Here is a 15,146-nt window from a genome sequence, read left to right as displayed (position 1 = left end):
TTCTTAACTGTCTGTATTCTCACTACACGCCAATGATTATTGCAAGCTGTCTGGCAGGAATATTTCGAAGAAATTGTGTACATATAGCTTCGGCCAATAGAAATGCATTTATGTTTACGATTCGATGTTTTCATTGGTAAACAGTGGACATGATGAGTCCACGTAGACTGACGGTTTGTTAGATGTTAACCGAATTTTATACGGGAAGTAAACATTCTTTTTCATTTCTTAATTTGATATGAGTGTCGTGCGTATTTATGAAATATTGATTGTTCCTCACATAACTCATCATCTTGAGGTCTAAAAACAGGAAGAAATCGTTAGGGGCAAGATCTGAAGAATACATATGCGAAAGCAATTCGATGCCTAATTTAATCTTCGTTTTCATTGATTTGTGTCACGGTGCAATTTTTCTGATAAAAATTACTTGCTTCTTCTTCGAATATGGCCATTTTCCGCGATTTTATCCTTCAAACACTACAGTAACGGTGCGTAATAGTCTATGTTCATGGTTTTCCCTTTTTAATATATTGAACCATACGCTTCCCATAATACTGATGACATAACCTTGCCAGTCGACTTTTTTGTCTTTTCACGTTCTTCATGTGCATTCTACCTCAACTTTGTTGTTTTTGGTGGATAGTGAGCTAGCGTGACAACCTCTTTCAAGCTTTCGAGTACCCAAATATTCATCCACGATATGTCTAAAACTTTCCTTGGATATCTTAAGAGTGCCAACTATCTATATCAGTTTTTCTTATGGTTATCGGAAATTATTTTGTAGACTATTTTGATTTTTTCGTCAGTGTTAACTCCTTTGAGGCGCTAAATACGTGCAACGTCCTTGGTAATAATTCCGCTTCGTTTGAACTTAGCAAACCACTTCTCAATGTTTGATTTTCTTGAGCAAAATCTGAATAATACTTATCAATGACTTCAATAGTATGTTTTAGCTGATAAGCAATACTTTAATAACATAAGAAATTCTTTTTTCAAACTAACAAAAGGCTATAGCTCACTAACTTATAGTCCAATAGTTGTGAAATTTATACACGTGTCTACTGAAGGCTAGGATTAACTGAGAATCATATGGATTTAATACTATTAGCGCCATGTATGTGTCAGCCTATCTAATATAACAAAATATTACAAAACCCAAAAAAGTTTTGACGCAAAAATGCCATTATCATACTCAACCACCACAGCCTTGTGATAGTCATATGCCTCAGGAAAATTGTCTTTTTGAGCTATAAAACGGTGGAGTTTTTTATGAAGATGGACTCGAAGAATAGATCACGAAAAGTTTTGTCAAATTATTGCGTTCAGTATAGTTCAACAGGAACAGCGACCTTACAAAAAAATTCCATCAACAATTGAAAGAAGAATTGCTGCCGCAGCCAGCAATACCAAAGTAGGTATAGCTGCCGAATAGGCTGTCATCTGCGTTATAACATTGTCGAGTTAACGCACCAGGATATGGAACGCAACTGGAGTTTTTCTTTTAGTCTTCAAATACAAATTTTATTTTAAAAACTTTCTCTGATGTGAAGATGGATCTAGCTGCTAATGGCGTAACTTAAGAAAAGATCCACAGTATTTTTTCTGAACCTTTCATTTTAATGGTTTGGGCTGCCTTTACAAAGTCTGGAATTTTGTCGTTCGCGTATCCTCGATATCCTGCAAGACTATTTATAACAATTTTTAAATAAAAATGATGAATAGCACAGGATATTATAGCAGGGTAACGAATGGATTCATGTCAATAGAGAGTCGTTGATCTAATCAAGAAATATGGAACTATTGCTGTGACCGTTATGTTTACCCGACAAGATCCTAATGGAATTGGAAATGGAAAAAATGTCTTTTTTACAAAGACTTTGTTAACATCGTAATAGATTAACGTCAAAGTACTTCTTTTATATTTCTTTTTAATAATTAAATAAGATTTTTGAGTGGTAGTTTTAGAATAAAACCAAATACTGACATTTAGTGGAAATCTAATACAGCCAAATAATGATATAGACTGTTTTCTGTATTTTGTTACAACAAATGGCGTATTATATATTAATTTTACCTATACAAAGACTAATTATACTAAACAATAAGATGATCCTATATAATAAAACGGGATAGTAAACTTAAGTAGCAAGAACATATTAAAAACAAAGAAAAGAAACTGAAACTCAAAACTATTGTTCTCTCTTAGCTCTTCTTCTGCACACTCTTCTTTCATGCAACTATACGAGGTCTGGCTATTAAATAACGAGACTGCACGCCTAGACGGCGTCCTAGACGGGTGGGGTATCTAGATATCTTGTCTATGCACGTCCCAAAACACGTTTCCGTCACTATTAACGTATTTGTGCAGTAGCGGTTTGAAACGAACGTGTTTTTTTCTCGTGTCGCAAACCATGTGTGGAGCAACGTATCAATCTCAAGTTTCTCGTTAAATTGAGAAAAAACTCCGCCTGAGTACTAGAAATTGTTACAAGAGGCTTATGCGGACAATTTTCTATCTTGTACGCGTATTTTTGAGTGGTGCAAGCGCTTTAATAAGGGCCGAGAGAGCACTGACGATGACCAGCACCCAGATCGCCCTGTAACTGATACAACTCCGGAAACAGTGACCAAAATCAACCAAATTGTGCGTGCAGATCGTCGAATGAGCATCCAGATGACTGCCAAGTGGTTCCAAAAAATCTAACTTCTGAACAAAAGCTCTTGCGTCAACGGGTCTGCTCAAGTTTCCTTGAAAGGTTAGAAAGATCACCAGTCTAATTGTTTAATAGCCAGACCTCGTAAATACTGAGTATTTTGCGTTCCCATATTTCTAGTTTATTTTCATCTTTTTTGTTAATTTTCCAGGTTCTTCACGTGTAGGTAAATGTCTTATTATTTGGTACATTCTTATTTTAGCAGTTCGTGATACATCTTTTTAGTTTAACATTTTTCATACAATTCCCTTTGCTTTACTGCCTCTTACTATTCTTTTTCATGTTTTCCTTTCTTCGTCTCTTTATTTGTTATAGTGACCCTAATCTGCAGCTATTATTTCCATTACAGTTATGATAATATAGATTTCCTCATTGTATTTTATTTTTTTCTTGTTGATCACTAGGCCATATTCTCTTTCAGTAGGTGAAATACACTTCCAAGTGCGTTCTTGTATCTTACTATTAGTACTATGTCTTCTTCATACGCTCCTATTGAACCTTGAGTATCACACTACTTTCTCTTAGTATGATTTCTTGAACTGAGTTTAAGAGAGTTGTGAATAATGGATCTCCTTGTTTCAGATCTTGGTCTATTTTGAATTCGTTACTTGTAGTGCCGTCTTTACTCTTGGTTTTTTCGAACGTCATTTCAACTAGTCTTCGCAATTTATCTTAAACTTCACCATTATCATGATATTTCTGAACGATGAATAGCATATAAAGACTTAGTTAGTAGTAGACTGGTTAGTAAGCATTTTGTAGCAAGTTGTTTCATAATGGACATTGCGTATATTATCGATTTTTTTGCTTCAAACCCTTTGTTTTTAATATTTTTGCCAGAATTCTGTATGTTAGATTCATAAGTTCTCTTCCGCGGTAGTTATGACATTCTTCTTTGAGGCTTTTCCTAGATACGTATGATGCCTTGTTCCAATTTTCTTCTGTTCTCGCCATAATCGTTTCAACAAGAGCCATATTCTTCCAGTCAATTGTTCATCTCCATATTTTATTGTTTTTTTTCGCTCTTACTGAATATCTGTTTATCTACTATTCTTACTTTATTATATTTCTTTGTATTTTCTTCTTTGTTTTCGTTTAATCCTTTTTGTCTCGTTTTATTTCTTTTTTCCAGTACCTGTTGGCATTGTTCATTGAACCTGTTATCAGGACTCTTCTCCTGGACATTCTTGTCCGACTTATGCATTGATATATCCTGCTATACATTTGATGATTGTATTTGTTTCAATTCTCCACTGTCATGTATATTGACTAACAAATAGTCAAACCAGTATTGACTTATGGTTCATACTTACACCGGTAACTTCATCCACACTCTCCAACAGTCAAAGAAGACATAAATGGAGAGTGCTAGAACGAAGAACGACTTGGAACTTCTAGAAAATCGACAAGTTCAAATGCACGAACTTTTTTGAACTTGATACGAAAATTTAAAGTTCAAATACAATGAATTATTCTCTCTTGAGTGAACCGTTGGAAATACCTAGTACAGTATTAAAAGCATTGTGTCTCTCTGTATTTTTTAAATCATTAAGCAAATAAGTCAAGGTTATTACTAATTCGAATCCTCTACTAAATCATCTATGTGGTTTTAGATATCCAATTGTATCTTATTGTTTAATATTTTTCTTAGTATTTTTTCATTGTTTTTTACTAAAATGAAAATTCATAGTATGTTCCATTATTCAAAATTCATCTTTTTACTGTTTTATTTTTTCTCAGATATACGGTTAGTTTATTCAAGAAAGCTTACAAGAACAATGATCTCGAAGAAGATGATTTATACGAAGTTTTGAGAGCTTGTGGTTCTACAAAATGCGGAGACAAATTGGAAAATCAATGGATTAAAGAAAACAATTTAAAAAAAGAAAAGGATCCTTCTATATATCGGTTGATGTGGGCTAGATTCGGAAAGCGATATATTTTAATAGGAGGTATTCATTTATGTTGGAAAATATTTAATAGGTAAGATAATCCCTAATTAATTTTTACTCATAAATATCATGGTAAGATGTACCTGGTGTCTCAATATAGCTTCGGAAAAAAATTAAAACAAATATGAGAACGTAATTGAATCAAAAATATATATAAAGTCATAATTAAGAAAAATTATCTAAATAAGGAACATAATATATATTCTACGTATATTTATTATTACAAATTTCCAAAATAGAGCTATAAATTTTACTTTAGTTTCAAGAATTTTTGAATCTTATAATTGAATCAATGTTTTTTCGATATTTCATAGTTCGTTAATGCAGCTTTATTTTTTTTAACGGATTTATGACCTCTTAGTCTATTTTCTAAATGCTGAGATGTCTGTCCTATGTAGATAAAAAAACTTCATTAACGAACCATGAAATATCAAAAAAAACATACAAGAAAAAGAGAATTTTTAGAAATGGTTCACATTCATAAGAACGAAAAAATGACATAAATAATTGGAGTAAAATTTATAGCTCTATTTTGTAAATTCTAATAAAACTACAAATAATTTCTATTTTGATTCTATTCTTATTTTTATATTCACGATGAAGGTGATCTATCGATCAATATAAATAAGCAAATTGTCAGTGTCAATATCATATTTTGATAAAGACTTGAAGAAAAGTCGAAACGTCAATTTTATCTATCTTCCAAAAATTATTTAAAAAAACTAATTTTGAAATACAAGAGACCTAAAATTCAAGAAGATTTAGAAACATAAACATAAGAAAAGGTCTAAGAAATAAGAAATTAAAGACATTTAATATGTTCCATTTTATATACGTAGACAAACGAAGAAGAAAAATGTCTGATGAACAATATGAATGAAATGAAATGTGATTATATGTTCAGGTGTGGAACAATTAACCGAATTTTAGACGAAAATTCTCTAGAAATTAAATGGAAATCACATACAAATAAATTGATTCCACTCGTGGACTGTGGAAGATATTTTTGTTGAAAAATGTGTAGGTATATATTTTACAAACTCAACCATTGGAAAACTCAACTACTCGATCTAAATACAGGGTGAGTTTTATATATGGAACGCCTCAATTATCTCGGAAGCGGCTTGTACGATTTTTATAAATTTTTTTGCGCAAGGCTCTTGTAATACGGCCAAAATTATGGTGGTATCTACATTGTTGTCATTTCTCTCCTTTTTACGGAAAAATAATGTACTTTGATATTTCAAAGGGATCACCTTAGCTATTTTTTGTTTTTGGAACTCCTTAAAAAATACTGATTATCTTTCATGTAATATTCTCTATACCTAAATGCCCCTAAATATTGTACAATTAGATGCCTACCATGGAATAAACTCGTTTAATTTGAATATTCTTTAATAATTGTAACAAGGTCTAGTGTCAGTAAATTAGTAAGAAGTTTAACGAAGTTTTTACAAGCTTACAGGAATACAGGAAAGGCGATTACAGCAGATGCGATTTTTAAAACTTTGCAATACATTTTGCAGCATCCCTGACAGCCCAAATCTTCTTATCTCTGTGATAATCCTATCTCTTAATTCCTGAATATTGGCAGGTTTTGTATTATTAACGATATTTTTTAAGTGATTCCACAGGAAATAGTCTAAAGGATTCATGGCGGGTGATCGCGGGTGCCATTCGATAAAATCACACCTTCCAATCCATCTTCTGGGAAACACATTATTTAGGAATTGCCTCTCCACAAACACATAGTGAGGTGGAGCACCATCTTGTTGTAGATAAATATTGTCGTTTGGGATATTGTTATTCTCTGAAAATGTCTAATTATGAAGTTGAGTACTTGGATGTGGAAATATCCAAGCCAACTCAGGTATAATACTAGTTTTCAATAAATCTAATACGCTGGACCATTCGAGTTACCATCAATGAAAAAGGGGCTAATTATTTTGTTACCTATTATTCCAGCCCAGACATTCAGTTTTTCGGAATATTGAGTGTGGGATTCACGCATCCAACGAGGATTGTTACGTGACTAGTACCTACAATTATGCCGATTAATATAAAAAATGACCTCATCGCAAAACATTACTTGAAAAATTTGGATCGTTATAACATTTTATATAACTCTTTACAAGGGCATAAACATCTAAAGATTTGTTTCCAGTTGATGCAGTTTTCAGCGCCCTGTTTTAGATAAATCTTTTACTAAACCAGTTTCGTTAAACTTTTTCACTAATTTACTGACAGTAGATCTTGTTATTGGATTTCGGTTAGGATATAAATTATTAAAGATATTACACGTTTCTTGTTGACTTCTACGCCTATCACGATATCCTAATATTATTAAAATATCAATCCGTTCTATTTCAGATAAACGATCCACTTTGAAACGTCAAATTTGTTATTGTAGCAGTCATAGCCACATTAGATGCAAAATATTAAGTATTTCTCCATGGTGATCCATTTAAAATAACAAAGTTCGTTATATTTTTCTGGAAAAAAGAAAAATCTGACAACAATGTAAATACTACCATAATACCGGCCGTATCACAAGACTCTTGTACACAACAATTTATAAAAATCGTACAGGCCGTTTCCGACGTCTACCTCCTTTAAGTAACATAGCAAATAGTATATCGAAGGCACAAATCCAAATGAAGATATTGCTGCTTCAATAAAAACATCAGCCGAAAATTTTAAAAACTTAGAACTAGAAATTGGAAGAAACAAATTGAATTTCGAATTTCTATAAGTTTGAATATCCTTCTAACTACTCTGTCAACTTCCAATGTTTCTTTGTACTGTAGTGTAATCTGCCTCATGTAAACCCTACGGCCCCCGGGCCGTGCCTCAAAATTCTCGACGCCGTCAAAAAAAGCACACCACGAAAATTGAAAACATTAATGAGAATAGTTTATACAAATTTACAAACTCACGTGCTGTTAAAACGACACAATTGAGTAATGACACTGCATTAACTGTTTGAACCGTAATTTCGTCATTCATTTCCCTGATTTCTAATAACTTTATAAATTAGATTAGCCAACAGTAATTTTGGAGGAAATGAAATTCCAAGGTTTCGTCTGATTCTCCCAATACTCAAAGATATTTTCTGTTAAATTCGCTCTTCCCTCTATTACGCTTAATTATACGGGATATGAATTGTAAATTCGTTTAAAAAACGATATTCTATTTTTAAAACCAGCTATAGCTCTAATATTTCACGAACTTTAACTGAAATAGCACATGAAATATAGAGGGTGTCTCATAAATAATATTGATTTCCAATCTTCACTTTGTTTATTACATAATCACAAAAAAGAAAGACTTAATAATCAAAGAATAGTCTATCGTTTTGTTTGGTTTCAACCCAACTTTCAGCAAGATCTTTGAGACCTTGATGAACCAGCCTTTGAGCTTTGATGCGAAAAATTGTCGCACTGCATTTTCAGCTATGAATCTGATGGTGCAAAGTCTCTACGATATTATTTCGCGTAATTAGCTGTAAACTATAAACCTCGGTCTTAATAGCACGATAATCTGGAATAATTTCGAAGCACATACGCTAATTCCTAGTTCCACCAGACATCCAACAAGACTTTGCGCGTATTTACGGTATTTTTTATAGCCTCCACATTAGAGAACTCCCAAAAGATACTCAATTTGGAAATTATATGGCTGAGTTAGAACTAAAGACTTGAGCAGCTTTCGTCTCTGTGATGCAGAATTTTCTCGGATATAAAAAATATTAAAATTATATTGAAGACTTTCTGCTATATTTACGAAATATGGGATGCAATAGGTGCATAAAACTCCACCTTCTCTATAGTCACCTGGATATGTTTCCGGAAAATTCATAAGATATAAGCAAAGAGTAGGAAGGACTTATGTATCAGGGTTTTCCCACGATAATCCATAATTTCTGAGATATGAATATGATGTCTGTTTTGCAAAAGAAAATTATCATCAATCCCCGGCACTATTTTTCATATTTCTTATATAAAATGACGTCCTAAATGAAATATAACTGCCGTTCATTCACAATTTTCGGGGAAGCTCCGCATTTGTACTATTACCACTTTCCCACATTAATAATAAACTTTTGGACATTGATTTAATTTGAAGGGGTAAACAGAACTAATTTAGCCAGAAACCATTATAAATAATTTTGTGTTTGCTTCCCTATTATACCCTGAAGCACAGTCTCGTCCCAAAAATCAGCAGTACTTCTCCTACATGCTTGCATGCCACTTCCAGGAAAATTTCTTCTTTATCCTAGCAATGTCTTGATGGAACCGTTCTCTGTGTTCATCGGAGACTGCTTCTAAATTTTCAGTGAAGAACTCCAGGTGCAATTCCTCGACGTGAGGGACAAAATCATCACTTTTTTGGTTATCAAAAAATTTCTTATATACGTTTTGGAATACAAGCCGAGCATGTTTTTCTTTTTGATTTAGGTGTTCGATAAACGTCGAATCTTGGAGAAGTTGTCTAATGTGGGGACCCGCAAAAACTCCTTCCTTGATTTTAGCTTCGCTGAGACGAGAAAATTTAGTTTTAAAATTGAAATACGTCACCTGTCTTGTCCATTACTTTCCCAAACTGTATGATCAATCTAAGTATGCAAGGGTAAATATTTTTCCTTCGAAACAAATGGATCGACAAAAATTTTTCACAGAGGCCAGTTCCGTACAGTTTAATATTTGTTTCGATTTAAACACCGCAGTACTACAACGAAAAGAGCAATGCAAGTCTTGCAGTGAATATGTCTAACTGTTTCTTTATATTTTCAAAAATGTTCTTCTGTATTTGTAAAATATTGTAGTTTCTGTATAATTTGATAAAATAATTTTGCCATAAATTTTATTACCTGCTTTCGGATGTATAACGGTTAGAAATTGGAAATGTAAAAAATATGTGAAAATAAGAGGATGATGGGGAAAAGCTGAGGTCATATTTAGAATCAGGAAGTCATTTTACATAGGAATCGTTAAGAATGGTGTCAATTCCGATTATCTAGCCTGTTATTGTTCTCTGATACGTCATTTTCCAAAGTCCGCACATCACAGAAAAGCATAAAATCAAATTTTCTAGAACTCAGTGATTAATTGTTTTTGAGTAAAGTCGTTTTAAGTAGATAAGAGGATAGTCCCAGAAGTACCTGGCCTGACTAGGAGATGGCGGTAGCTGCTTGAAAACTACCACTGTATTAGAAAGTACACAATGTAGACAGCATGTGTTTTAAATACTTTTATTTGAAAGGCCTTAGCCCAACCAATATAAAAGCTGAACTAGATTCTACTTTGGATGAGTCTGCTGATTCATTATCAACAGTAAAATATGGGGCAGTGTGTTTAAACGAGGCCGTCCTACCTGCTATGACCATCATGAGAAAGCTGTGCGCAAGATGGATGCCGCGTTTGTTTATAATGAAAGAAAAACAGCGTCGTGAAGATGTTTCCATCGAGTGTTTGGCAATGTTTCACATAAATTTCTGCGCTGTTTCATCATCATTTCACATAAGAAAAAAAAATAGCAATCAAAACAATGAATTGAAAAGGGACAACCGGCTCCGGTAAGATCATATCGTCGGTATCTTGGGATGCGCTTGGAATTATTTCCATTGACTATCTTGAAAAAAGAAAAAAACTATCATCGGTGAGTGTTATGCTAACTTATTGTGACGTTTAAGCGAAGAAATCAAGCATTTGTCTAAGAAGAAAGTGTTGATTCGTCAAGACAATGCACCAGCTCACACATCCGTTATTGCAATGGCTAGAATTACTGAATTAAAATTTGGATCGTTACCTCATGCACACTATTCGCCAGATATATATTTTCTGTTCCCAGACTTAAAAAACTGGTTCGGTGATCAGAAATTTTTGCACAGTGACTATTTTGAGTATCTTGACAATTCTTATTATAAAAAGGATATCGAACTAATTAAACTTCTCTGGGAAAAGTGTATAGAGCTAAAAGGAGATTTTGAGCCAAGCCCGGACCATCCTCGTATACATTTTTTCTGTTTTATACCTGCATAGCTGAAGAAAATTAGAAGATAGAGCTAATGAAAAACTTCTTATTAGATTTTTAAAAATAGTATATCATAGGCAGTATTTTAAATTTTACTATCGCACTAAAAATTTATTATGAAGGTGAATTTCTCTTTTTTTTATAGCGTGGTAGAACCATGGGCACTCAGCAGCTTAATTTCATATTTCAAACCCGGTCAAACGAAAGTAACTAAGAACGAAGCATACTATTACGCTGCATTGGTATTAATCATCCACATCGTCTACACCATTTATATACACAACTATATTATATGGGTGCAACAATTAGGAGTTGAAATAAAAACTGCATTTTCCTCATTATTATATAGAAAAGCATTGAAGCTAACGCCGACGTCTGTATCAGAAATAACATTGGGAAACATCGTGACGCTCATTACCAAAGACGTGTATTCTTTCCAGCAATCCATATGGATCGTAAACGATATGTGGATCGCGGTGGTACAGACTTGTCTGATTTGTTATTTACTCTATGCGAAAATCGGAGTTATTTCTTTTATAGGTATTGCTGTTATACTGAGTGTTATGCCGCTTCAAGGTAAATAAATTTTATTCAGTAAATTATATTTTTAGTGAATATATCATGGTTCATAAACGTCTATTGGTTGAAAAGAAGCAAATATATCCAGTGTATCACTTCTTTAGCTACATTAATGGCACATTCAAATTATAGTCGTATAAATCTTATTATCTTACAAAATAGCTCTTTAAAGCGTAAGCTTATGAGTTCAAATAGCATAAAAATTCATATTTTGAGGTTAGTTTTCTAACGTCAAAAAAACATAAAGAGCCTTAAGTATAAAGAAAACTTAATTGTCCGTTATTGTGAAATAAAGCACGTAAGTAAGCTTCTCCAATATTAGAAAGGTCGTGACACGGCTATCCACTTAGGTACGCGGAGCACGACCTTTACCTACCCACTGAACGTTCAGAATTAGTTAAGGGCTCAATATTTTACAAAGCAAAAAAAATGCACAATCAATTGCCAATTGAAATCAAATCGATGTCATGTTATAGTCATTTTTTTGTTTTTTTTTTATTTTTTACAAGTTTTTGACTACAAATTGTAACAATTTTTTAACAATAAAGCATTTCTCTCTCTCTTTCTCTCTCTTTCTTTCTCTCTCTTTCTCTCTCTCTTTCTCTCTCTCTTACTATCTTTCTTTCTTTCTTAGATGGACAGGTATCGCTACTTCCAAGTACTGTAAGTAAATGAAAATCTCATGACTATAAGTCTGGACTGTAATGTGAATGATCAAGTATTTTTCATTTCATTTTACCACTTTCTGCTAAGTTGCAGATGCTGTGTGTATTTTGCCGGCGTTATTGTAGAGGAGCAAAACTTCGTAAATGGAACAATCTCGCTTTTTGCGTCGATATTGAAGCGTAACGTTAAAATACAGCAGATATAACGAGTGATTTTTTGCTAGTATCTTTTTGGCATCACTGTTTTTGACAGATCACGCGTGAATCGTGTCTTGTATCATTGTCAAACTTGTTCAGTTTGGTCTATAATTTTATCATGAATTGACGTACGAATGAACAACGCTTGCAAATTATTAAATTTTACTATCAAAATGTTTGGTCCTTCTACTGAGGGAACTGTTTGGAAGCTTGCGACTAAATTTTGAGCCCAGTTTACACTATTGGACATTAAGCCACTAACACGCGACCAAACAGTGAGGACCGAAGAAAATATTGCGGCTTTATCCGCTAGTGTTGCTGATGACCGTGAAATATCGATTTGCCGCCGTTCGAAAATTCTGCGAAAGCTTATAAGATATGGCTGGTGCAAGAATTGAGGCCACACTATCTCCCACAACGTCTAACATTTGATGAATGGGCGCTGGCAAAGCTGGAGGGAGATCCATCTCAATAAGCAGAATTGCCGCATCTGGATTGAAGACCAGCTAGAAACATTGCAAGAGCTACCAATGCATCCCGAAAAAGTCACTGTTTATTATGGATTATGGGCCCGTGGCATCATCGGGACGTACTTGTTCAAAAGCGACGATGGCCGGAAAATTACTGTGAATGGCGAGCGCTACTGTGTGATGATTGACGATTTTTTTACCCAAAATGAAAGAATTGGTCATGCCTGACATGTGGTTTAAACAAGATGGCCACATGCCACTTGGCTCGCGAAACAATGACCAAATTGAGAGCTGCCTTCGCATGGGCTAACTAAAGCGGAGCCGCGGCCAACATTTGCATGAAGTCATCTTCAAAGATTAAATTATACTGATCGTTTTATCGATTCCAATAAAGATTTCATCAATTTTTTAAAATTTTTTGTGGTTTTTATCATAATCAAATCCTATACCTCTTAAAAAATCACTGATTAGAATGCGTTGATAGTCTTAAGTTCCTGTAATAAAATTTATCAGTAGGACATCCCTCCAACCCCAAAAAAATAGTCACGACAAATACTCTTTCCGCAGACAATCGAGTGTTGGTTTTCACATGGTTTTATCCACCTTTCTTTCTTTATTCCATACTAGAACGTTTTGATTCATGGGTCTAATGATGTACCCATAGCTTATCATAGGTGAAAACTAAAAATAATTTCTCTTTGTTTTAAAACGAACTCGTGAAGCTTTTTGTGAACATCAATCAACAACTTTGGAATCCATTGAATTGATGTCTTTCTTAATCCAAACTGTTTTCTAATGCGAGGATGATAAGTACATTTGATTTGCAGCACGTTCACGGTTTTGTTTGAATTAGTTGCATCAAATCTTCACTCTTGATCATGAAATGGTAGCTTTTCCGGCAAATGTCATCTCGTTTCACGATACGAGCAAACTTTTCTCACTGATCCTAAGGAATACTAATTTAACCACTGGACAAGTCGGATAATCTGGTTTTTCTATTCTGGGTATCCCCATCTGACGACTAAAAATTTCCAATGAAACACAAATGTCTTTCTCAGCCACCAAAAACTCGTTTATATTTGACTAGTATGTTTACATCGATAAAAAATATAATTTTTTTTCTTGTTTCCAACTCAGACACCGATCTATACTACACACCTTAATACGATGTATCACCTTAAGCTATGAAACTCAATATTCTCATTTGTTATTGAATCTCAACGTGTTTTTCGTATGAGAACAAACATTTCTCATACATTTGTTGTGCATTTTATTTTGAACTATTGAAGAGAACGATTTTCATGAGTTCTAATATTATTTTACACTGTTCGCAGTATTTTTTCATCACTCCCCGTACATACATCATCTATCAATTATGGATTCATTATAACCAACACTTCGAAAAATTTGCCTGACTTATATTAATACATTTTAGTTGAGTGACATTGATAGATATCCCAAAAAAGTTGAAGGACCCCAAGATCCATCTAAAGAAGCTAACGGATCACACCACGGAAGAATATGCTGGACAACTAAAGCCGAATTTGACTGCAACTCCCTGTGAAGACACCAAAAATAGAAAGAACAAAAAATGAATAGAGACTACCTATTACAAGACAAGTGATAATCCGCGAAGATTGGTAGAAACTAGAAAGTATGGGGAGCGTCAGGATCCATTTTTTTAGTCGTAATAAGTCGGTTAAGAATATGTCCTTTGTAGACATTGCGAAACGCTTCCAAAAGAATAAAAGGCAAAGGAAGTGGAGTACATAGCAGAACACCGACCAAAGAAGTTAATGGGTACATTCTGTAAGACTAGAATCGGGTGGTCTATGTGGCCATACTAACATTGAATCACGTCCTCCTAAGGAGCAATATGCAAAAAAAGAGTAGGATGGAGGTACCCTGACTCGTTAAAACACTTCGAAAGCTTTCGACATGGTAACGTTTTCTCAATTTCATTTTATGTAGAATCAAGAACTTCTTCAAGCAATTGTAATAAAAGAAAGAACTTAAATTTCTCTCAAGAAATTATGTACTGTTGGAATACCATACTATACGCTCTCTCCCTAAAGATCCACTACCATCAGGAGCAGTAATAAAGAGTTCTAACAGATTACGCAAGGAAAGAGTACGGTAGACAATTAAAGCGGATTTGGTCTGCGAAGACAACAAAAATAGTAAGAACAAAGAAAGAATGGAGACTAGCTAATAGTGACGTGATAATCCGTGAAGATAGGCAAAATATCGAATATGGAGAACTTCAGAATCCATTTTATTAGTCGTAATAAGTAGGTTAAGAATTTGTTTTATTCAAAGCCTAACCAAAAGAACGTCGAAACCAAAGGCAAAGGGAGTGAAATACAGGACAGTACCCTGTACAAAAGAAGGGGATGGAATGGAACTAGAAGAGCGATAAGCAAAGAAGATTTGTGTCCCTGTATTTTGAGGGGTATATTCTGCAAGAAGTTCGGATTAGAATGTGTTTGTGAACCTACACGTAATTTATCATTTTTCCTCTTTTTATTTGATCGC

General features: G+C 33.9%; 1 protein-coding gene across 5 annotated transcripts in view; it reads left to right on the top strand.

Annotated features, from left to right (window-relative positions):
• LOC130901205 (ATP-binding cassette sub-family C member 4-like) overlaps positions 1-15,146 on the top strand; it is a 34,976-nt gene that overhangs the window by 4,468 nt on the left and 15,362 nt on the right. For all 5 annotated transcript variants that reach the window (XM_057812396.1, XM_057812394.1, XM_057812392.1 and 2 more), the window contains exons 3-4: positions 4,455-4,697; positions 10,845-11,275. In XM_057812396.1, coding sequence (XP_057668379.1) covers positions 4,455-4,697; positions 10,845-11,275 — 674 coding nt within the window. The remainder of the gene's footprint in view (positions 1-4,454; positions 4,698-10,844; positions 11,276-15,146) is intronic.

This window comes from Diorhabda carinulata, chromosome X (genome assembly GCF_026250575.1).
Source record: "Diorhabda carinulata isolate Delta chromosome X, icDioCari1.1, whole genome shotgun sequence".
In the NCBI taxonomy this organism is placed as follows: Eukaryota; Metazoa; Arthropoda; class Insecta; order Coleoptera; family Chrysomelidae; genus Diorhabda; species Diorhabda carinulata.
The sequence above is the reverse complement of the archived record's forward strand: the minus strand, read 5'-3'. Positions and strand labels throughout refer to the sequence as shown.